This window comes from Magallana gigas, chromosome 4, assembly GCF_963853765.1.
Source record: "Magallana gigas chromosome 4, xbMagGiga1.1, whole genome shotgun sequence".
In the NCBI taxonomy this organism is placed as follows: domain Eukaryota; kingdom Metazoa; phylum Mollusca; class Bivalvia; order Ostreida; family Ostreidae; genus Magallana; species Magallana gigas.
In genome coordinates this window covers 14,826,465-14,852,971 of record NC_088856.1, presented here as the reverse complement: position 1 = coordinate 14,852,971, position 26,507 = coordinate 14,826,465, and the positions used below count along the sequence as shown (strand labels likewise).

Sequence of the window (26,507 nt, the reverse complement as noted above, 5' to 3'; positions counted from 1 at the left end):
GAGGAAAATGTATATATTAGTTTTCGATGATTTTTATTCAATAGTTAACTATTAAGGATTTTATTTTCATATGAATAATTTTTAACAAGTTGTTCAAAATGAACAAAAAATCCACCGAACATTTTTTTAACATGATATTATTAAGTTATTTCGTTGTACATCTAATGTGTAACTCAAATACCATGCTGCCCTATATACTGTGACCCGATTAGCGAAGTATGTGTTCAACGGAAACACATGTGCGTCAGAAAAAAGATGCTTTAACAGTCAACGGGAGATAATCTTTCTTGTTGATTCCTGATCTTATACCTGAATGTTGGATGCTCAAATAACCACCTTAAATATGGTGGAAGCGACAACCTACAGTTGTATACAATTAGTAATGAAATCAAATGATTTTTATAGATAAATAGATGAAGCGAAAACATAACAGATATTATATAATAGTTTACGTTATTTTGATAGTTTTTAAACAAATCTTCATTAAAGCTCTAAACAATAGGATCATTCTTATATTAGAGATTTCACATGTAAATCTTATTTAAAAGAAACAAAAATATGTGTATATTATTTATTCTTTTATCTAGGACTGAATATTTTCTTTTATATTTTATAAAATGATCTGTGAACATATTGAGCATACAAATTTACAATATCAGAATATATGACTGTATTTTTTTTGATGGATTTGTACAATTAATGTATATTCCATAATGTATATTTCATAATTTTAAGCAATTCAACATAATGTTTACAAAATAAATACTAATTAACAAGTACGAATTATATAAACTAGTACTGTGTGATTCGAGTAACTTTGTATAGACAAAATATTTTTTTTGAGAATATGAAGGTTCAAAAAGACGTGATAGTTACCATGCTATTCAAATTTCAATAATAAACTAGATACGATCTCGTTACGAGTAACGAGTAGGTCTTCCGATCAATTTTTTAAACGATACCATTAAAATATCAATGAAATTTCAGAATTTCCACTCAACCCTCCCTTTTAGATAATGTATACGATTGTCAATATCTTTTAAAATGATTAAACAAAACCTTTTGCTTTTTCACATACAAAACATTAAAGATTTAAGATTTTACGAGTCTCTTGGCCCCTAATTAAAGGGACCAGCCCCTTTTTCTTGAGGTCATTCAAAAGGTCCCACTAACATTTTTTGTTCTTACAACCATCTAAAATTGTTGTATATTTTTTCGATACAAATGATTGACTATTTTAGGGGCCAGCCCTCTAGATCCTTAATGGGGACAGACATTGGTGTTTTGATTAATGAAATCGATTAGAATCATCAATGCTAACATTTTCTCTTCTACAATGCTTTACAAAATATGTCTCCTTTTCTAGATTTCTAGATATGCGTCATAGTTTAAGTACTTTGGCCCCTAAAAATCCCTAATTGCATAATAAATCGGCGTGGCAATGACTTTTTCTGATAGATATTGTTACGATCAACAACTTTGCCTCTATAATGCATGACAAAATCTTTATGGGTTTTAAGTTATTTGTAATAGAGTTTACGAGTGTCTTGGCCCTTAAAAAAAGGGACCAGCCCCTTTTTCTTGATTTCTTAAAAATAGGTCTTAAGAATACAAACTTTTTTTGTTCTTACACTCATCTAAAATTGTTGATCATTTTTGAGATACAAATGATTGAATATTACAGGGGCCATCCCTCTAGATTCTTAATGGGGACAGACATTGGTGTTTTGATCAATGGAATCAATTAGACTCATCAATGCAAACATTTGATTTTCTACAATGCTTTACAAAATATCTCTCCTTATCTAGATATATTTTTTAAGGGGTTAATGTTTAAGTACTTTGGCCCCTCAAAATCCCTAATTACGTAATAAATGGGCGTGGCAATGATTTTACCTGATAGATATTGTAACGATTAACAACTTTGCTTCTATAATGCATTACGAGATCGTTATCGTATTTAAGTTATTTGTAATAGAGTTTACGAGTGTCTTGGCCCCTAATTTAAGGGGCCAGCCCCTATTTCTTGGTTTTGTTTGAAAAAACTTTTAATTCTCTACCACTTTTATTATATATGTCTTAGGAAAATATAAACTCATAAAAAGATACAGATCAAAACGTATGAAAATTTTGATTCAAAATTCGTATCGAATTTTCGAGCCCAGGCGAGCTCCTAAACTTTGCGCCACTAGCGTAAAAAAACTGCATTGTGCACAACTTCAAACTATGGTCTACCAATCCTGAAAATGATAGTCTCTGAGTTTATGTCTGCACAAAATTGGTCGTAAACATTTACAAAATCGGCCGTAAATCGGAACCGGAAGTGACGATTTCAAAATTTCAAAAAACTTCTAGAATTATGACCACTGCCAATCATCTGTGAAAAAATAGTTGACATCGGCCGAATAGTTTTCGAGATATCGCGTGCACAAAATTTGTGGAAAAAAACTAGAAACGATCTCGTTACGAGTAACGAGTAGGTCTTCCGTTCAATTTTTAAACGATACGATTAAGATATCAATGAAATTTCAGAATTTCCCCCTCAACCACTCCCTTTCAGATAATGCATACGATTGTCAATATCCCTTGAAATGTTTAACAAAGAATTTTACTTTTTCACGTAAGCACATTAAAGATTTAAGATTTTAGTCCCCTAAAATCCCTAATGACGTAATCAATTGATTTGGCAAAGAGTTTTACAAACTGATATTGTTACGACCAACAACTTTGTTTCTGTAATGCATTACAAAATCTTAATCTTTTTAAGGTGTGTGTAATAGAGTTTACAAGTGTCTTGGCCCCTAATTTGAGGGGCCAGCCCCTTTTTCTTGAGTTCATTCGAAAGGTCTCACGAATAATAACTTTTTTTGTTCTTACACTTATCTAGAATTGTTGTTCATTTTTTAGATACAAATGATTGAATAGTTAAGAGGGCCAGCCCTCTAGATCCTTAATGGGGACAGACAGTGGTGTTTTGATAAATGGAATCGATTAGAATCATAAATGCAAACATTTTCTCTTCTATAATGCTTAACAAAATATGTCTCCTTTTCTAAATATATTGCGTCAAAGTTTAAGTACTTTGGCCCCTAAAAATCCCTTATTACGTAATAAAGGGGCGTGGCAATGATTTTACCTGATATATATTGTTTCGATCAACAACTTTGCTTCTATAATGCATTACAAAATCTTTATCTTTTTAAGGTATGTGTAATAGACTTTACGAGTGTCTTGGCCCCTAATTTAAAGGGCCAGCCCCTTTTTCTTGAGTTCATTCGAAAGGTCTCACGAATAATAACATTTTTTGTTCTTACAGTTATCTAGAATTGTTGTTCATTTTTTAAGATACAAATGATTGAATAGTGAAGGGGCCAGCCCTCTAGATCCTTAATGGGGACAGACAGTGGTGTTTTGATAAATGGAATCGATTAGAATTATAAATGCAAACATTTTCTCTTCTACAATACTTAACAAAATATGTCTCCTTTTCTAGATATATTGCGTCAAAGTTTAAGTACTTTGGCCCTTAAAAATCCCTAATTACGTCATAAATGGGCGTGGCTTTGATTTATTCTGATTGATATTGTTACGATCAACAACTTTGCCTCTATAATGCATTACAACATTTTTATCGTTTTTAAGTTATTTGTAATAGAGTTTACAAGTGTCTTGGCCCTGAAAAAAAGGGGCCAGCCCCTTTTTCTTGATTTTGTTGGAAAGAACTTTTGATTATCTACTACTTTTGTTATATATGTCCTAACAAAATATTAACTGATAAAAAGATACAGATCAATACGTTTGAAAATTTTGAATAAAAATTCGTACCAAATTTTCGTGCCCAGACGAGCTCCAAGAAATAGCGCCATTGGCGTAAAACAACATAATATTGCACAACTTCAAACTATCGACTACCTATCCTAAAAATTTCATAGTCATATCTCTGATAGTTTCTGAGATCAGCTCTGCACAAAATAGGTCGTAAAAATTGACAAAATGGCCGATAAATCGGTACCGGAAGTGACGACAGGAAAAATCTTAAAAAAGTATTAAGTTAACATCAAGTCCTATCTTCTGTGAAAAACTAGTTGAAATCGGTTGAACAGTTTTCGAGAAATCTCGTGCACAAAATTTGGAGAAAAAAAATAAGAAGAAACAGTACGAAAACTATAAGGTCTTCCGTTGGAAACGGAAGACCTTAATAATAATAAGAAGAAACAGTACGAAAACTATAAGGTCTTCCGTTGGAAACGGAAGACCTTAATAAATTTATACAGAAATACCGGTAATGTACATGTATGTATGGTGCTACATGTATTATACATTTTGAATCCTAATTATGCAAATCATACATGTAATTGCAAGGGACGATACCACTAAGCCGTAATGTAGTTAAATGTTTTGAGGAAAGTTTGGTTTAGATCGGGGTAACAGCGTACAAAAGTTATAATCAGCTCGAAATTTTGTTTCACACCACGAACTGCTATGTACATGAAGTGGTGTAAAACTTTTTTTCTATTTCGAACGCTGATTAACATTATGCAGAAAGAATAATAAAAGGATATCATAATATAAATAGTACCTGTTTGGGAGGGTAACTGTTGAAATTGACACCCCGAGAAAACCATTGTCAACCGACGCGAAGCTGAGGTTGACAATGGTTTTCAAGGGGTGTCAATTTCAACAGTTACCCCTCCCAAACAGGCGCTATTTATTTTATCATACTGAATGTCTTAATTTTAAAGAAAATTTTACTGCTTTTATACAGAAACTAGAGCCGAGCTCGTTGCAAAGCAACGAGTAGGTCTTCCGTCGCAACTTCCTGTCGCGAAAGGATTGTCCATCAGTCTGATTAAAACCACCTCCTTCTCACACTTGTCAGAGCCTGACAGACCCTGTATTGATAAAAGGTCATCTTTACATGACCATTTTTTCTAACCAATTAGAGCTTTAGAAAAGTGAATGGAACTCTTCAAATGGAGACAAACAAATAAATTATAATAATGCATTTTTTTCTGTAACTTTTAGACTGAGTATTGAAAAGTTGCGCCACTCATTAATGATTAAAGGCATATCTTCGGTTATTAGAAGTATATTTAGATTATATGCAAATGTGGAGGTCAAGTGGAACTGATCTGTTATTGTTACAGGTCTATCAGACCCTGACGAGTGTAAGGAGAAGGGAAATGGTTTAAATGAGACTGGATTATCAATATGATAATAATAAGTTCAAAAAAAAAAAATCCAAAACGAGACTCAATTTCAAAGTATTTTTTTATACCAGCAAGTTCTCGGTTAATTTACTTCACGTTTAGAATAACTTTAAAAAAAGAACATCATATATGTATATGTATATAATTAATTTAATTATAATAAAATATGTGTGTGGCGGTGGGGGGAGGGGGGTGCCCCTAAAATCAATTTTCTAAACGTTAACTTAAGGGAAATTTTGGTTGCAAGAAAGGGGGCGGGGGCAGTGCTCCCACTGGACCATCTAAAAGGTACTGTTAGCAAGCTCACAAATGATACCCCCGCTAAGAAAAAAATCAGAACTCAGGTATTTTTCTATTATAGAATAATGGATGCATCTTTTTCTTATAGTAAGTCAGACAAGACAGCTAGGGTATATTTACAGGTCACAAGCAATTTTTATGTCAAACTTTAGCTTTTACTCATTTCCATTAATACAAGATATGACACAGACAGGAATAAAGCATTTTATTATATGACTTTGAACTTGCGCAACTGACCCTGGATCAAGTTCATGACACATCATTGGTCATAAGGAAGCTTTTCTTTATATGAAATAGAAACTCCCGATGTTTCTCCTTAAATGACTTAGGGACAAATCATTATATACTCTCAGGTGGTCATAAGCAATCTTTGTGTGAAGTAAGAAATTCAAAGGTAGCCCGGAAACAAATTTTTCACTTTTACTGCCAGTGACCTTGTCCTTGTCCTAATGACCTTGGGTTAATGTCATGACGGTAATAAGGTAATAAGTAATATTTTTTATGAAGTATTAACTTCCAATGTTTCTCTATCAGAAAGATATAGACCGGACACGAACGGACACAGACGGACGGACAATGTGATTTTTATTTTACCCCGCCCAAAATTAATTTTCGTGGGGTATAAAAATCATTTTGGCCCGTTTTGTGCGGCACAAAAACGACCTATATATTTCACCCCGCCCCAAATTAATTTTCGTGGGGTATAAAAATCCTTTTCGCCCGTTTTGTGTGGCACAAAAACGACCTATATATTTCAATTTTTTCTATCATATCACATATAGATATTTATGTAAATGTATGATTTGTATGCACATTTGAGTTCTTCTCATCATCGTCGGAAAGGATAGGAAACCCTTGGATTCCAATGATGTCTCTTCATTGGCATTTGTCAATTTGCATCACTAAATGATTTCCAAGTGGTAAGGTATCAAAGCTTTTAAGAAGTTAGATACTGAATTTCTATAGATCTAAATTTTAGGTTAAGAAAAATAACAATTTTATATAGTGAATCAAAATCTTAAATAGCTTTATGTACTCGTACACATAAATAAGAAGATGTTGCGAAAGCCATAAAGACTTTATTTCTTCTGTTCTAGACTTTTTCAGAGTTAACAAGCTACAAGTTAACAATCTCTCATTTCAACAAGCCATATTTATAATAAAATATTCAGCTGAGTTTTAAGTCAATTAATTTGCATTACAACCTCATACTACACAACTTTAATGATTTTTTATCAATGTGCATAAAACAGTTAGTATTATCCCCAAGAACACATATCTATCGCAATTAAGTGCATACATTTTTGGGAGGCAAAAAGTCTGCAAGTCAATTGAACTATGGTCTTTCAAAGAAATAACAAACTGTCGACACTTGCAGTACTCTGATGATTTTTAGACGACCAACTTCATTGCATAATGTAGTCGTATATCATTACGTATATCATTACTTCTAATCCTGAGAACAAATTTTATTTAAAACTTTTAACTTATAATATCAGAGACATGAATAACTTATTAAAAGTTATTTATGATTCTGATAATAATATTGATATATTTTTTCTGTTCATAACTGTAGAAGTTTAGCGTGTTCAACAGGTTAATTTTTAGCCACATTCTCAGTTGACGATATCACACCTTTAATGCGACGATGATTGACATCCAGTATTTAGATACTTATTGTTTAACAATTGACCACTGCAGTGAAAGCACCTTTCCATATGTTACTCAATTATATAACAATTGCTGATCTGCAGCCCGGGGCAATATTCTGAGCTCATGTGCGCTGAAGCGACACGAGATTTTCGGTCGCACGTGGAGCGGGTTGAATAAGCGTAGACTGTCCAAATAAACACACGGATGGGAAAGTGACACACATTGCGGAGTACACATGTTAGGTAGTCGCCAAAAATTGATTTTTGCCACATTTTGAAAAAATATTAAGCCCTTGCACTGTGATAACAACCGATAAAATCTAAACAAAAGTTATTTAAAAACTCATGTGAACATTCTTAAAATAATCACTGAATCCCTCAATCCGGACAATGCTTTTATCGTGGCAGCCTCTATCGCATGTGTTAATTCGATATTTGATTTGATAAACGCCTGGAGGGTGTTTTATTTTCTAAATTCTGCTTCCAATGTTGATCATTCTCTCTCTCTCTCTCTCTCTCTCTCTCTCTCTCTCTCTCTCTCTCTCTCTCTCTCTCTCATTTTGTGCAACCCTTTGAAAACGTCAAATTATAATCTACTTTCTACGATGTCTGTAAAACCTCTCAGCAGTATTAAGCGGAAATATTCGTGGGTATATAAAAAAAATCTAAGTTGAAACACAAGTCAGTCTTACATGTACCGGTCAAAATCTCGAATAAACAAAATAGTTTAGATCGTGCAAAAGTTTAGATCGTACAAAATATCAATAAACATGCACGTGTGATAACGTACATGTAGAAGAACATGAAGCTACCGCAGATCACTTGTCAGCTCGCGCAGGATCTCCTTGGCTATGTGCGAGGGGCGATCATCATTTAAAGCTATACACGCTATAATTTGCGTCAATTTTGAATAAAGGGGAAAATCTATGTGTTTCATTACTAATAAAAGTTACCTTTATGCTGTTAATTATAATGCTCAATTCGATCACGTAACAAATATATCAAATATTAAACAATAAAAAATATTTATTTTCCTGCCAGGAAAGTAATGCCTCCTCGTGAATATCAATCTATCACGTGATATCGACCGCTAAATTTAGTCTATCATACCACAACTGGAGAAGGGTCAACATCTTCATAATTGTGATAGTTTCACAAAGGAAAGGATATTTTCAGTAAAGCATAAATTTGTCCGATATACGAGTACAAACAAAAGAAAAAATACAAGCCTGTGAGTAGATATAAATACTTCCTTTAAAAAAAATGACGTAGACCTGTGTTTTTCCCCTATGTGCTATTTATAGATCCTATACGTTTTAATGCAGAAGTAAGGGTATCGTGAGTGACAAACGTATTTTACTCATTATACATGTATGTATTTCAAATTAACAACTGTTAAGCATATTAAAAATCAAGTTGAATATTTAATTAGGCAAACAATAACGACCACCTAGTTCTCCGCGGACATGCGCAATGAGGTCGGTTTCCCTCTTCCTTCATCAATATTCATGAATAGGTCTATTTTCCTGGCAGGAAAATAAACAATAAAAAATCTATATCTTTGTAACGAGATGGAATTCACCATTGTAATTTACAGATTAAGGATAACTTTTATAAGAAGACAAACACATGCGTTTTCAACGTCATTCAAAATTGACGTAAATTATAGCTTGTATAGCTTTAAAGGTTTAATCTTTGTGGTTTTTCGTTGTTTATCTAAAACATTATTAGTATGAATTGTAAAACATTTTAGACTTAAAAATACACCATTGATTTACGTCTGACGATGTTTCTGATTTGGAATAATATCGCTTTTATCTAGTTTTAGAACGACTCCTAAATTTATTTTTTCTATATGTTTAATTAAATAAATTGAAGATGAACAAACTTTTAGATCATAAAATAAAAACAGCTTTTGTATATAAACTCAAACAAGTCTTGTTATTAGATAACTGCTGACCTCTAGGTAATGCGGCCGCGACCGATCTCCTCGGCCGCGGACGAGGGATTGGATAGCTTACGTAAAGGTAAAACACACATAGAGAGCTCGGAACCCAGCAAAGTTTAAAACGTTTGCAGTATGACGACTAAACTCTAATAAATAAAGTTTTTTCCCTTAAATCCCGCAGTTGATCTACCTGTCTGAGAGTCGCATTGCTTTTATAAATTAACAGAGCGATTTCTTAATTGACACTCTATCGTTAAATTCAAATTAAGAAGTGTAAGCTTTAATGTGTAGTCAATATTAAAACGATTCTTGTGTTTGCGGCTAAATAAAATCACATATGACAGACGCGACTCTTGTGTATTAGATACCCGCTGACCGCTAGGTAGTCCAGCCGCGACCATGGCGACCGATTTTCTCGGCCGCGGGCGAGGGATGAGTTACGTAATGACGCACACAACTAAGAATTGAGGTCGATTTAAAATGCTTGCAGCAAAATGACCCAAATCTATTCATGGAAGTTATTTTTTTAAAATCCATTTTATGTATCTTACTAGATAAGAAAAGGAACGTTTATATTTACTCGTTTTTGTTTTTCTTAACGGTTGTCCACTATAAGAAGTTAACAGAGGTGACTCCAAAAAAAAGTCTGTAAGAAAAACATGTACACATATACTTTTAAGACACTTTTTCTAATGAATGAAAGTACCCCGTATATGCTTGTGCACTTCCAGCTGTTAATTTATGTCCGTTATACGCACGAAGACTATTCACTTACTTTCCAAATGAAAACAGGTACATGTTAACAAGACAAGCTTTTTACACTCATATTATGCATTACCGGTACAAACTAATTTTATAACGACATTGATAACACCATAATAAACAACTTTTCTATCGACAGCTATAACAAAATATCAACCATTTTTGAGTTATAAAGCGAAGACTTTTAAGGGCTCTAGACCCCTAATTTAAAGGGCCAGCCCTTTTTCAATGGTGTCAAGTGAAAGCCCTCGATATTTTGCACATATTTTGTTCTGTATGTGTTCAGAGAAAATTTTAAACTGAAGAGCTACGAGACAAAAACACAACCAAAAATCATCATTTTTGAAGCACAAAATTCAAATTAATTTTTTGAAACTTTAAAGGGGGAAAATTGTAAATATAAAACTCGGAGGACAACGTTCAAAGTATCTATTTGCAGGATTTGTGACTTTGTAACACATGCTATTGGCGGTTTCAGAGCTTATGCGTGCACAGGAATGCCTATATTTTCTTGAAAAAGGGGAATAACTCGGTACCGGAAGTGTTGATTTCAACGATTTTTTCTAGATATTGAGAAGTAGTAACTACCAATAAGCCCTGAAAATTTGAACTTTATGGAACAACAAGCAAGCAAGATATTCGAGTTTTAAAAAACGTCTAGAAGAAAAAAAAGAATAAAAAGAATTATCAACAGAATCAGTACAAGGTCTTCCGTTGAAAACGGAAGACCTTAATAAAGTGAATTCTACGGCGAACCGTACGCGCATGTAACAATTCGTTGTGTTACCCGTTGCCAAGTATGTTGCTAACGCTGAGGGTAATAGAACGGATTACCAACTGCGTCTAAACCAATCAGATCTCAGTATTTAACATGAAAGTATATAAAATACAATTTGGTAAACAAATTCTCTTGGAATTCAAGTTAACAGTTGTTTGTGAGAGAAAACGATTGCAATTTACGAAAGAGGTATACAACACGTACATGTAATTTGGAATTAGATGCAGTATGTTACATTTACGATTATATAGTTTAATATAAAAGTGGCTTCACCGGAAATACCTACAGTGTAGCTTTCTTTTATCATACCACATTGTTCGTTATATAATGAAATGGCGCCTTCCAGATATGGATGGACATCTTCTTAATGATTAATTAAAATCTAGAAACGAAATATTACATGTAAATTATTAAATTTTGATTATTTAAATAGCATCAAAAATTAAAATAAACTTTTATCTCAAAATATGTTTTTACTGATGTAAAAGGTAGTTTATTCTGAAGTTAAAAGTAAACTAATATAATATATCAAGTATGACATTTTTTTTATTGCAGCCTATGCCAATATATCGATCCAAGTTACCCACAATGTGATCAAATATGGAAAGACAGACATCGACATTCTTTGTATTGTCAATGGAACATCACTCAAAAAAACGGATGGTATCCAGCTAAAGAAATCAAATACAAGCATTGTGTCAATTTCAAAGTTTGGTATTTTTTGGCAAGATAAGATTCTAGAGACTCGAAGCAAGATAAACGCCTCCATAGAAAATGTCCAGTTATCATACCTGCATCTGGCAATTTTTGCTTGTAATGTTGAGCGAACAGATGAGGCAATCTATTTTTGTGACATCAGTGCCACCAGAGAAGATTTTACCTCACACCAGCCGAAATCTGCAGAAATATATTTGAATATAACGGGTAAGGTTCCATGCATTGAATTTAACTATATTCAAGCTATATACTGTGGAATCATTTAAATTCGTTGGGGCCAATTTTCGTGGATAATGACTTTTTTGCTGATTCGTGGGGATGTAATTTCGTGGATGCGTCGGTTACTGTTTCAGCAACAAAGATAACTTTTTCAAAAATTGTTTTCGTTGAGGATTTAAATTCGTGGGGTAGGGCCACCCACGAATACCACGTAAATTGAGCCACCACGAATTCTTATGATTCCACGGTATATAAATCCTACACAGTCAATCTTATCACCTCGGTGGAATCTCACTATCCCACAATCGTGAAAATGAATGATTCTTTTAGTCTCACATCATCAATTGATATTCAAACCACAAGAATCATCAAGTTTTCCCGCCGAGTTTAGTATATATAAAAAGCACGAAGCTTAACAACATAGCAGAGGGCATCCGACGTTCGTGATATTTTAAAGTAAATTGAGGCCAGGCATTCATTTCAAAGCCTTTTTTCTCAGCCTAACCACGTACAAGTTTGTGGAAAAAACAAAAGACGTATTATATATTTAGAAAACTCATGTACAAATAAGAAGTTTGTATATCATTAGGCTGGTACTTAAGAAATGAAAATTGTGTGAAAATTTCAAGGTTTTTCCTGTAGCAATCGAGTGTGATAACCTGCGTGACCTATGTTGAAACCACGTATGAAATAATTATTTCAAAACGTCGCGTGGGTTTTATCTAGGTAGACATTTGTCAGATGTGCTCACTGTAAAACACTGACATGTTTTAAATAGCATTCCATTGACTTTGTATGGTCAGGAATGTTTGTTTGATCAATATAGTAATATGCAACTTTAAAGCTTTATTCGATTTTTTTCCAGACATAAAATAACGCAAATAGTATAATTCAGCGAAGGCGCAAATCGATCCACCAACAGTATAGTGTCGATTTAAAAGTCTTACTCCTCTGATTTTAATAGACACAATTCAAATAGGTTCTTTACGATTTTTCCGGATTTAAATTATCTATAGGCATTAAAGGGACATGGTCACGATTTTGGTGAAAAAATAGTTTTCCGATTTTCATATTTACAATGCTTCAGAAAGGGATCTTTAATAGGCAACCTAATTTTGATTGTCATTTGTTGAGTTATAAGCGAGTTACAGAGCTTAAAATTCTTCGCTATGTAAACAAAGCGTTTGTTTACATTTTGTACGTTGAAGTAAAAATTTCAGTTTTAAACCTAAAACGAATGTTTTAAACGTTAGGAACTGTTTATCTATGCACAAAATAAAAAAATGATAGAAAAAAGCTTTAAAAAGATTTTTACTGGTATATTGAACCTATGTAAACAAAACAGGGCAGAGCCTTGTTTACACGATAAAGAATTGTGAGTCCTGTATCCTGTAATGCATTTCTAAAGTATAGAAAATAATAAAAACATCAAAATTAAATTGGACCAAAATTGTGACCATGTCCCCAATTGTTTAAATTATACGCTAATTTCGTTTAAGTTAAGCGCGCATTTAAATCAGAAGTATCCATCTGTGATAAATTATTACGGATACATGCAATTTGGTGATATTTTCTACATCAAAACGGCACCGAAAAAGGTCCCTTTCTCTATTGATATATTTGAGGATAAGATTGTACACATTTCATCAACTGGCTTGTATCTGCACATAGCTTGCGAAAAGTGTTGCCAAAAGATAAAAAAGCAAAAAATATAAGGTTCTCCGGGTTGTTGTTTGTGCAAATTATGCATACAAGTTTAAAACAATGCGTTTTTAATCACTCAGAAGAGCTGTCAAACTGCGCAGCTGCAGACTTATTTTAAAGATTTAAATATCTGAAAAATATGAAGATGGTTCATTAATGTTCTGATTTTTGCACATTAATGTTGTAACTTTGCCTCAAAAAAGGGTACCCTATTTTTATAAGTCAGCATGGGATTATTTTTTGAACAAGAAGAATCCAGTCTACACTTAGAGATTCTGTGTCTATGGAGACACATTTTCGTTACATTTTCTTAGAAAAAAAATTAATGTCAATTTAAATTAATTTGTGTTGAAAGCGTCAGACATCACCTAATTTTGTTTTTTGGTTGTTTTTTTTTCAGTTCTATATGTAAAATAATTTAAGTAAATTAAAGTCATTATAATTAATGATTGATGTTTGTGGTAAATGTGAGTTAACCTACTACCAGTGTACTTTTGGGTCATTTTTTTTGGTAAGTAAGTAAGTAAAGTAAGTAAATAATTTATTATAGTGACATGTGTATATAGCATGATTACAAAATTCATTTTACAAATGTAACACAATACACCCGGCCCAACGGACCTATAAGTCACTTTCAAACTGTTACAATATGAATAAGTTTTACATGTTTTGGGAACTTTGGTACTCAAAGATAAAAACAAATGAAATAGAAAACAGAAAATACGATTACGGGACGATACAAGAAATTTTGACAAGAAGATAAATTCTTCTTTCTGTTACGATTTCATTCATCTTCGACATATACCTTTAAAGCAAGTTTGTGTAACGGTATTTTTACACAGGCACTTGTTTCTGAGAAAAAATTACCCTATAGTGTAATGATAACACAAGGTTTCTAACTTCGAATGAGGTAAACCACCCCTTCCCGTGTGTTGCAGTCGTTTTCGCTTTTATACGAAATGCAATGCAAAAGTGTTTAGTACCATTTTCTTTTACAATAAATTATCTAAACAACCATATATAGCATGCTTACTTTTGTTGTATTCTAATGTGCATAATCTGCGTCAAATCATGATAGACTCCAATTGAACCGTAGGCACTGACATGATAGTATCGCAGAGAATAGTAAATCGGATTCTATTTGGCAAGGAGTCTGTTTCTAAAATTACACAGGAAAACTGAACAAGTTATTCATAACCTTGAAGGAAAAACATGGATGCCAAACAAGTCGCGGCCGTAGAAGTTGACATAGTACATGAATTTGATTGTTGGCTTTTATAGAGATGTACTTATTAAAGTAATAAAATTATAGTGAACCATTTGAATTTTTTTTTTAAGTTGTGTTTCATTTGTAATTTATTGACTATTTAACTTAAACATTGGAGGCACAGTCACTTGTTTTCAATAACAAGTGCCTATAAGTATAATTATCGGTAAGATCATTCATTTCATATTTTGAATTTTTTCCAGGTTCTGTTGATGGAAAGACAGATAAATGTGGTAAGTGTACATCTACTTTGATCGTTGTAATACTCGTATGTTTATTTGTATGTGTTATAATATTATGATTTATAGAAAATTGATTCTAATATTGTCATTTTAATGATTTTCAAAAATCATATGACACTATTTAATTCCACAATTCCAAGAAAGCAGATATTATTTTTTTATATTATTGATCGGTTCTTTTTATAACTTTAATAATGTAGCCATCCCCGAGTTCTTTTTTACCGGACGTTTGTTTAGAGGTTGCTACAGTTCCATAAGATCTTTCATATTTTGCATTTTTTTTTAAATTTCAGTTGTATACGGGTTTGTAATGTCGCTTTTATAAAAGACTTTCGGCAGATAAGATATGTGTGTTTAATGATACACCATGAGACTCAGAACTGCCCATATAATTGCTAAGCATTCTTTTTCTACAACAGCATAATGTTTACCTGATAGACTAAATTTCAGCAAACACTTCCTCTGATACTGCATCTTCACCTTTTACACTTGCAACAATGCGCAAAAAAGATCGACTGAAATCTTGACTTTTTAGAACTGGGTCTGACAGTAACTTACCTTTTAATTTTTGGATCAAGATCCCTAGTCCAATTGATCTTGTTAGATGTTCTCTTGCTCACCAGGGGCTCGTTTCATAAAGGGTCGTACGCCCAGACTTAACGTTGCGCCGGTGTAAATACCGGACCATTTCGAATATTTGCGTTTCATTAAAGAGCCAATCTTTACGTCCGAATAAAGTTAAGCCATAATTTTACGTCCACTCATAGGTAGGCGTAAGCTCGGACGTTAAAAAAAGTAAGCATATATATTATGAAACGACGACTGTATTTTATTACTACTGCGATTTAAGTTACATGTATTGTTACATTCAGATACTGAGAAAGAACGATTTATTTGATTGCCATGGGTGTTTCTCCGGAATAGATGTGCACACGGGGGTTTCTCACGAATAAATGTAAGAGAGAGAGAGAGAGAGAGAGAGAGAGAGAGAGAGAGAGAGAGAAGAATTCATATAAAAAAGGTGTCCTTTTCTAAATTTTCGACATATCTCTCACAAAGCATGTTACATGTCATCAAAGGCCTTCATAATAAATATATATGTGTTGCATTTTATAAACTGACATTATATTTTGTTCTAAACCATTTTTGTTCTTTCTTCAACATTTACCATGAACAAGTTTACATCGCATTTAGTAATAACTTTATCTTTTTAAAATCTTTCATTAAAATTGCTTCCCGAGAAAATAGCTAATATTAATATTTTTTGTAATTGAAATATGAACAGTATATTTTTATAATATACAATGTATGTACCTGAAGATGCAAATAATGCTGAAAAATCGAAGCTGATTAAACTCGTTGATGCCAATGCACAATCATAAACTTATTTGTGATTCTCTTTTTAAAATGAAGATATGTTATAAAAAAACTTATTGATACAGGGTTTTTAACTACAAGAATGATGACACATTAGGGTTTAGTCTGCAATTCTAACTGATTTGATAAGTTCAAACTATTATTTCTGAATACTGGATACAGAGATTGTAACTCAATATAATACATGTACATGTATAATAAATCATTATATTTCACTGAAATACACGAAATGATTGAAAACAAAAATACAATAATTTTGTTTTATAACCCCTGAAATTCATTTCAATTGAAATGCGCAATGACAAAGAGCGACAAAGGTAAGGAAATTGGATTTAAACATACAATTTACAATATGACAACTTGTAAATTTACACCGACCCAGTAAATGCAAAATTTTCAATATGATAAAAGTGATAAAATAATACATATATTTTGGATTACCTAATTACTTAAAACGATATATTGATAATTCTATTGAGCACATTACACAATTTAATTGTTGACTTCAACCAAAATGATGCCGAGTAAGCCTGCTGTGAATTTAACATCATACATGAACATGTATTATAATACGGATAATTCATTTAAGATTTCCATGTGTTTTTGACACTAAATAATACTACTTGCGATGGTATTCCAAAAATTATATACACTTTACCATTTTTGGGTTTCCGTTTAATGTTTTATCTATTTGTATAATTTAATTTTGATATTATGAGCTTTTTGTTCGGTCAATTGTTGAAAGATAATTAAGAAATATTATTCATAAATTTTAACCTTTTTAACAGAAACCATTTTATGCATGTGCGGCGCTGCGTTGTCAAGGACTTATGCCAAAGCTATAGTCTAAAGTTACGCAAATTACACCCGACTAAGTTTCGGTGTAAGTCCTCGAACTTGACTTAAGTTAGGCCCAAAATTTAGGCATATTTATGAAACGAGCCCCTGGGGCCCGTTTCACTAAAAGGCGTACGCCCGGCGTAGCTTTACGCCTGGTGTAAATCCGGACTTAAAGGGACTTGGACACGATTTGAGATCAAAAATTTTATTTTTATTTTTTATGTATAAAATGGTTTATTGGTGCATTTAAAATGATTGACCAAAATATTGAATGTTAAAGTCAAGTTACAAGTGAGATACAGAGGTAAGAATTGGTTGTTATGTAAACAAAGCTCGAGTTTTATAGTTGTTTACAAAATATGTAAAGTAGAGATTAACCATTTCTTAGACAAAATGACATGTAAAAAACAATTAAAACTAACTCAATATCTTCATAAATACTAGTATCACAAAAGAAAATTACATTTGATTGAAACTTACACCAATACAACACATATGTAAAAATGACAACATTCGGGCTTTGTTTACAAAACAAAAAATTGTGAACTCTGTGTCTTGCTTATAACTTAATATTTGACTTTCAAATTTTGACAAAGCATTATAAACTTTTATATTTATCAGTATAAACACTGAAAATGGAAAAAATAAAATTTGAAAATTTTAAGTCAAATCGTGTCCAAGTCCCTTTAAGTCAAATATTCGGACTAAGGTCCGTTTCACTTAAATGCGTAACTTTGCGCCCGGCCTAAGTTAAGCCAAAAATCTACGCCTAGCCAAGGGTAGTCGTGACTTTCGGCGTAAACATAAAATAATTGCTAATTCTATTGCAGGGACTATCGTTGCTGACCATAATGTTAAATTGTACAATTTGTGATGTAAATTTGATTAAAATTAATTCATATGAAATTAAGAAAATAGAGAGTTTTGATAAGTGGTATCAATTCCCGCATAGAAACTTTCTTACTATGAATTATACACATTATATTTGCCTTTGCCTAGTGCACGTTAAAACGGTGTATTTAGCCTATCAGTCGATAGTTTTCATTCGATTATACATGTAATTTGTATTCAATAATTTGATTTACGTTTCATATGTTTTTAGTATATTGAGTAATTAGTAACGCAGAAAATATACATACACGATGTACATATAACATATGTGTAACATTTCAAGCATTTCATCCCCCCCCCAAATTTTAAACTCACTAAATGAACTTATTTGCTTTCCTTTTTTTATTTCATTTTAGATGAGTGAAAGGTGTCATGCTTAGGTAGTTAATGCTAGGTAAAATATGATGAAAGCTCCAACTGTGTTTCAGACATGTCAAAAGTCTTTGATTTTTTTTTAAAGGAAGTGAACATGAAAAAAATTAATTGTTGCTTAATAAATTTTAAAAGCCTTTTGAAACTTAAAAATGAGGCATGTAACCTTTTTGTTTAATTCTATCAAGAGATTTTATCAATTTAACACTCTCGGTGAAAGGTTTATGGAGGTAATCCATTTCCCCCAGCATGCATCTGTTCTATGACGTAGATAAGCCACATTACTGCTGGTGACTGGGTCAATGTTGGAACTAAGCCAGTATTTATGGACAGAGTTGATAAAAGTTACGAAGAAAAAATATGCCTGGATGTGAAGAAAAATGTTGTAAATACATAAATAAAATGCCGTTTGTAGATTTCAGTTTAAATTACATTTGTGATATAAAAATGTGTAATTTCATTTTCTTTGTGGGGTTTCTTACCATTACTTTTTATTTAAATGCCCTGAAATTTTTCTGATGTTTTTATCTTTTTTGATAGATAAGATCTTGATGATATGTATACGCCGGTTCTGTTTATGCTGTCAGAAGAATAACAGAACTAAGTCATTTTTTAAAAATCAGGATGCTGAAAAATGCACCTTGTGTGCTCATTTATGTAGCACACATAATGTTCAAAGTCCTAAACAAGAATTTCCCGAGCGGAAGAAAAAATAGGTCACAATAACACTGATCCACGGACATTCCATTCTAGTTACATATCACATTAACTGCTGGTGGGAATGCATCATTCTGAGATCCAAAATCTTCCTCCATAAATATTGTTTAAAAACGATAACTCTTTACATCCATTTCAAGTGTCAATTCACATTTTGGTGATGGTATTTTATCTCTGTTACTAAACGTGTGTAAAAATGCAATGCGTCTCACTGACGTCAGCATCAGTGTTGCCCCCTCTTAGTAATCTGCGATTCCTCTGACTCTAACCCCCGCTTTTATATTAGGACGTGCGGGGGAGAGTCAGAGGAATCTCGGATTATCTCTTAGATGCTTAGAGATAACCCAGCAGGGAGGTAATGATTTTAACAATAATGCAGTGCTCATGGATTGCAAGAATTAGTTATTCTTAGTGGTATATCTTCTTACTGTGGAAAGCTCTGTCTAAACGGTTTTCAGATATCATTATACACATCAAGCAGACAAGTTGTAGCCCTTGATAATTTCATCATGTTCACTTCATTTTAAATACTAGATAATGTAATTAGCATACAGTTAAATGCAAAACACTGACTCAAGTTTCATAAGAATTGTTTTGGAGGGTTACATATACCTCCGCTATACTAACTTAAAGTCTATATGAAGCCATATTCAATACACTAAATATACATAAATGTGCACATGGGCAGTTTATGTAGAGTTCACTATACATCGGAAATATACGTCTTTACCTTGGTTCGGACAACTTTGGTTAAACATTTACAAATAAACGTGCATATACTTTTGTTTTGTTTCATTTATTCCTGAATTAAAACTGATAAAAACTTATTATCTAGAATTGTATATAAAGCTACTGTATTAATTACTGCAGTAATTCACTTTATTTTCTTTGTTTTAACACATTCGATCACTGATCTTTTTTCACTGATTAAGCATGAGAAAACCAGAAAATCATTAAAAAAAATCGTTATACTCGGTCCATAATCGACGCATGATCAAAATAAATTCCAAGGTACATGATGAAAACACCCTAGATATCAATAACATAAATAACTCTGTTAAATTAATAATTAATAATAATAATATAAAGAGAGAAATTTGTATAAAGTACATAATCTTTTAATTCTAATAATAAAACAATACATATTTGTAAGTAGATATAAAGAAGTTCCAAAGCTGAATTTTGGTGCACTCGAAAATATAATGAAAAACAGAATATCCGTGGAGAAATATATTTTGCATAAAAATTGTAGATTCTCAGAGTTTGAAAGGCACTGGCAAAAAATATGTGACTTATTATTATGATATACTAGCTATATTTATCAGATTCAATAGGTTATATAATGTACTACCCCCCCCCCCCCCTCGCACACAAACACTTTTCTTTCATCTTATTCTCACTAACTTCCTTTTTCAAGTAGTATACAGGTACATTTGTAAAGAGTTATATGCATAATATATAGACATACATTATGTTCTTACTCTTTAAGAGACAAGCTATTACATTGTGAGATATGTGTACTTGTATCCTTTGTATCTTTTTCTGCTGTCTTCGTCTTTGTCAAATAAATCTTTAAAAAAAAATAATTTTGAACATATCCTATTAGCTCAAGATGATTTATATTCTTCAAATAGAACATTTCAGCAAGTTTTGTTGTGTGATTTTGTCACTAAACAGGATTAGATTATAACAGCAATATACTGAAATCAATGTGCCTAAATACTCTCTCTCTCTCTGATTCAATCACAACAATCACAAAAATCAAATGGTAAATTCTATCTTTCTATCTATCTAAATACACTTATCTCTCTATCTTGTACCCATTTATATCTTTATAATTTGTATGAGCATGTACATAAGCTCGTTGTCAAGGACGTAGGTCTGGCCTTAACTTATTCCGATAATATTATTTACGGCCAGGCGTACGCCTCATAGTGAAACGCAATTTACGCCGGACTAAATTTTTGCGTTTGCCCCGAGGCCTAACTTAAGTTTCGTCGTATCTTACGCCTTTTAATGAAACGGGCCCAAGGTTTGTTAGCGGAAGTGCTTTTGTGGCGAAATTGTGAAGGAAATTCTGGTAAAAAACAATCAAACCTATGAATGAATTTTTGCATATTCAATGGATTCTACTTTTGACATCATCAGCTTAATATTTCCACTTACTACAGTAGGACCAAAAAATCATCATTGAAACCCTACTCAAATTTAGAAGTTCGTGCTCTAAGTTTGCTTTTCTTACCGCTTGAAATACTTTTTTTTAATGCTCAAGATCTTCTTTCAATGTGTTGCTGTAAATGCCAATGTCCAATAAGAGCCTCTAAGAAATCCTCCTGCCGTGCAAAAACCTTACTTACCAGTCTAAAGAAAGTGGCTGATGCCTTCTCCACTACGAATGACATTATAAAACTTAAATGTCCAAATGGGGTTACAAATGCACTTTTCTATTTTGCGTCCTCGTTTATTGGAACATGCTAATAGCTTTAAGTTAAGTCTAATTTGCTTATGAACGTAGCTTTGGTGATATTAATCAAAATATCATCTATTCTATGCATTCCTCGGGTCCAAAACAGTTATCTTACTAAATTCCCTGATCACGAAGTCTCAAATTGTCGTGTTTTTTTATGAAGATGACTGGTGCAGAACACGGAATGTCCGTTTCCTCTATGATACCAAGATCGATCATTTGTTGTAACTCGCGCTTCTCTTGATCGGGTAATGCAAAGGGAATTGGATTTGGTTTCATCTAGATAGGCACATCCGTTGAAGTTTTGTGTTTTGTCAAAGGGGTTCTCTAAGGAACTTCTGTAAAAATATCACCAGACTCTTCCACTTATATCTGTTCCTCTTGTTCTATGGGGAGGTCCTTTGAATATTGTACGTTGGCTTGCGATTTAGTCTGTTGGAGAGTCGGGACTTTGTCGGACACCACATCGTCTTTTGAGTGAACATCATTATTGGCTAAACTGGAAATAACATTCAAACATGCCATAATTTCTCTCTCAAACCATTTCTTCAACATATTTACGTGGTAAACGGTCTCTTTGTTTTTGGACAGCCTGACCTTGAAATCAACAGGGTTTACTCATATGAACCGTAGTTTCGAAGTTCTTGTAGGCAACAACACAAGATCTTAATGACCTACTTAAAAATATCTTCTCCTGGTGTTTTTGTCATATTATCTATTCTGGTTTTTCATCGCCTCTGCCTCTGTCAAGATCTGACAAACTGTCTTTATTCTTTCTCGAGCGTTCATCAGATTACTTAAGACTGACGCTTGTTCATCGGTCGGCTCCTCCTCGCACTCTTCCTTTTGGGTATCCGATCCACAATAGCCTCAGATTAGCTTAATACTCAGTATCCTTGGACATAATTTTCCTATTTAAGTATCAATATGTCAGTGTGGAATGTGTCCTAATTAGTGACCCTTTCCTTGTTTTTGAAGAGTTGTCTCCCTTTGCTTTTATTCTATCAAATTAATTCTAAAATAATCTACACGGTATGAAATTTATTTTCAATAGTTTTTGTATTCCTAATGATCACATACATCTTTCCACTGAAATTTTTTGATATTCCTAGTAATTACCTTTTAATCCTAAAAAATGTGCTTGTACCAATAGACTTTGATGCAATCTTCATTAATCAATTACTGCTTAATTAATAATATTTTTGAAATTACTCTCGGTTAATCTTTTTCTACTCTTAAATGCTTTGATTAAATATCAAAGTATTAAATACATGATGGATATTCAAGGTTGAAAAAATTTGGTCCTAATATAGATCGGATACCTTAAGATGTACATGAACAGTGGACCTCTGACATAAAGAAGTTCAACAGGAGTGAAGCAGATTGTTTCGTTTTGGACCTCTCTGTATGCAAAAAGTACACGTTGTAAATGAAACAGCCCTTTTTAATTATTCTTTAACTGCATATGCTCTCAATATATGTTTTAAAGTTTTATTAAATCGTTTTACCAACCTGTATGCTTGAGGATGATAAGAAGTTGCTGACAGTTTGCGAATTTTAAGCATTTTGCAAAACTCTTATATAAGGGAAGACATAAGTTCCCTGATCTGACAACATTTCTTACTTTTGAATGCCTCTAGAAATCATATTACAAAGTCCATATATACCAGAATGCACCTGTTTTACTTTTCTTTCATTTGTAAAAGTAAAAAAAACCCGATCGCTTAACTGGAAAATGGAACATCAATGTCCAAAATTTGCTTTTGGCGTTCTCCCTTTCCCAACAAACTTGTAAGATTTCAGAAATCCAAGAAAATTTGCCCCACACGAAATTAAATGATTCTACAGTAAGTTACGAGAGTTCTACCTGATAGCATGGAAACTAAACGTACTGCAGACTATAAGATTTATCTTAAGTCTGTAAACACGCAATTTTTTCAAGAGATTGCAGAAAAAACAGCAGGTTCTTGACCTTCTTCAAATGTTAACTCTACAATATGCATCTGTACTGAAAATGACCAGTAATTTTTCTCTCCAACTCTTTTCCCACAGAGCCAACTCTTTCAACTTAATCTTTTTTTCAGCCTTCCATTTATCTATCTCGTTTAGGTTGACGCTCCTCTCTGTCATGAGCTAACCTTATTTTCTCAAATTCCGCTCAGCTTCTTTCTCTGCCCTCATCGCCTCTCTTTCAGCCCTAGGAGACTCTCTCTCTCTCTCTCTCTCTCTCTCTCTCTCTCTCTCTCTCTCTCATTGCCTCCTGCTCCTGACGCCACACATCTAAACAGTCCTTGACCTTTCTCGATAAGCTCGGTCATCCATTTTGGCTGCAAAATACAAAACACAAGCTCATATATATTCCACCAGTGCCACCAATGGTGAGTATGTGCGTTATACACCCTGATGAACTTGCATAAATTAGGAGATCAAAAATAATATTAACAAATTTTTTAATAATTTTAAAAAAATTTACAGAAAGAAATTATTTCAATAAACTTTACATAAAACAAATTAAATTTATAGGAAAATGTTTCTTTTTGAAGCCCTCTATCGGCGCCGTACACTCGGGTAAGCAAGTTTTTTTGAAATGCAATCAGGTACATGCATATTAGGCAGCAGCCAGATCCAAGTTGGTTTACTAAAATTATCGCATGCTACACGGGTCTTCAAGTACCAAAGCTGCATTAAACGAACTTGGTTTTTTATTGGTGACCGCCTTGTACTCGCCGATTGGAACTTTCTTTCAATAGACTCAACATGCAGAATGTAAGTTTTCAAATGACAGAAATTATATAATTAATAAAATTAAACTTTCACAATGTTAAATAATTAATTCAAAAGTTATAACATAATATAAAATATTATCTGAATTGGTAATAACAGACTTGTAAAATTTCGCGGATCACCGTTCAGTATAAACTCACAACTGGTTTTTAGAGATGTCCCGATAGTTCACTCATTTACTGCAGAACAGCCCTCTCTCTAAATATATCCCACAGAAAATGGAAACGGCTACTTAAATAATACTTAAGCCGGTAATTATTCAGCACCAAAAAACCCCCGTTCCCTATATTAAAAATATTCTGAAGCCAGGCTTCTGGGGCCCGTTTCTCAAAAAGGCCTACGTCCAGGCGTAAGCTTAGTCCGGACTAAATCAGGGACTAGACCTCAAAACCAGACTAAGTTGCGTTTCACAAAAAGGCGTAAACTTAGTCGGGACTAAATTTGAGTTTAAATCTACGCCTGCTAATGGGTAGGCGTAAGTTCTTAGTCTGTGCAAAAAAAATGGCGAGTGTTTTGTTTTTCTAAGGCAAAATATACAGATAATTGTATTTTTTGGTTTGTTTTATGTGTTATTTGTACATGTGCATATAACTTTAAGAAATACCTATTACTCGATAACTGTCTCTATTTCTAAAAAAAATAAGATTAAATCAATTTGATAAATAATGGGCTCACCTTATTAAACGTATGTAATATACATTACTACTCGTAATGAAATTTACCTAAAGTGTGAAGAATGGGTTTACCCCACTAAATGATATAAACACAATTATTCAAAAAATGCTTTATTTCTAAATTAAACATTTATTCCCCAAGAAGATAGATGTATATAAGTACAAATAGATTATTGATTTTTTTTATCAATTCTCAGTAAGCATGAACAAGAATTTAATGTTTCTAATCAAATTTGAACCTGTGAAACGAAACTGATTTCAAAATTATGAATAGGAGCAACTCAAAACGTTTACATTTGTAATTTGTCCTTGTGTGTGGTTGTTTGTTCTTTACATATACATGTATTACTGAAAACTTTACAACACGTATGCATTATCTTTTTCATTTTTTTTTTGCTCCTAGTATCTTTACAAAACCGTATGAAAGCTACATGTATTTTGGAATGTTTATGAACTCGCATTTAGATACAATCAATTTTTGTTTGTTAAAATATTACTTAAAAATAATTTTTAGAAGCGTGCAGAGTGTGCATCAATTTTAGATCTGTTGACAAGCGTTTGTCAAGGTTATCGATTATTATTAAATTTCACATGCACACCTTGAATTTTTGGAAATCAAATTCATTAATCTTATAAATTCTAGGATGAAGTGATCAATTGCGTTCATATTTAACATCGATCGTAATTCTTTTTAAAAAAAAGTATGGGGCACATGTACTATCAATGATATCCGTGCATATTCATATGCATTGTTTATTTGTACTCATTTAATTGAATTGATCTTTAGTTACTTGAATTCATGATAGTTTTGTTTCATCACATTTAAGATGTACGTATATCAAGGGATTTTTCTTTATTTCGAAGTTGTCGACTTGCAATACAAAAGCGTTGTTTTAGCAGTTTTACAACAGTGTGCATTATTTACAAATTTAACTAGCTTGCATTTGTCATACTTATTATATAAACAATTGTAAACACCCAATCCCAATAAGCTAAAGCAGATAGGGAAAAAGTAAAACTCACATGCACTTATTAAAACCGCAAAGATGCCAAATGTCTTATCAGGAAGGGGATAGGGGATTTTTTAGATAAGGCATCTAAAAAAATTCCCTATCCCCTTCCGGATAAGACATTTTGCATTTTCCATTAAACTTGTAAAAACCTTTTATTTATAAAACTTTCTTTAAAAAGGAAGAAAGTAAAACTCACATGCACTTGTTAAAATCGCAAAGATGCAAAATGTCTTATCCGGAAGGGGATAGGGGAATTTTTAGATGCCTTTTCCATTAAACTTGTAAAAGCCTTTTATTTTTAAAACTTTCTTTAAATAGGAAGGGTGTTCTTAGATAAGTGCTTTTATATCTTTATTTTAATCAAGATACTGTATACAGGGTTATATTTCCGTCCTTCTACACTTACAAACAGTTTCACTCGGTCGTGACTTCGCCAAGTCACAGCTGTTACCTAAGTTACTTAATATTAGATATTGAAAATCAACATAAATTTGCCCGCTGACAACGAGGGTGAAATGATTGAAAATGAAACAGGGCGAATTATTCCCTGTTTATGGATGGTGTATCATACTT

At 32.7% G+C, this 26,507-nt stretch overlaps 1 protein-coding gene across 1 annotated transcript in view; it reads left to right on the top strand.

Moving 5' to 3' along the window:
- Nucleotides 1–24,035, top strand: part of LOC117682650 (uncharacterized) — a 29,272-nt gene extending 5,237 nt beyond the window's left edge. The window contains exons 2-4 of the mRNA XM_066082410.1: nucleotides 11,206–11,574; nucleotides 14,761–14,790; nucleotides 24,007–24,035. Coding sequence (XP_065938482.1) covers nucleotides 11,206–11,574; nucleotides 14,761–14,790; nucleotides 24,007–24,035 — 428 coding nt within the window. The remainder of the gene's footprint in view (nucleotides 1–11,205; nucleotides 11,575–14,760; nucleotides 14,791–24,006) is intronic.
- The last annotated feature ends 2,472 nt before the right edge of the window (nucleotides 24,036–26,507 follow it).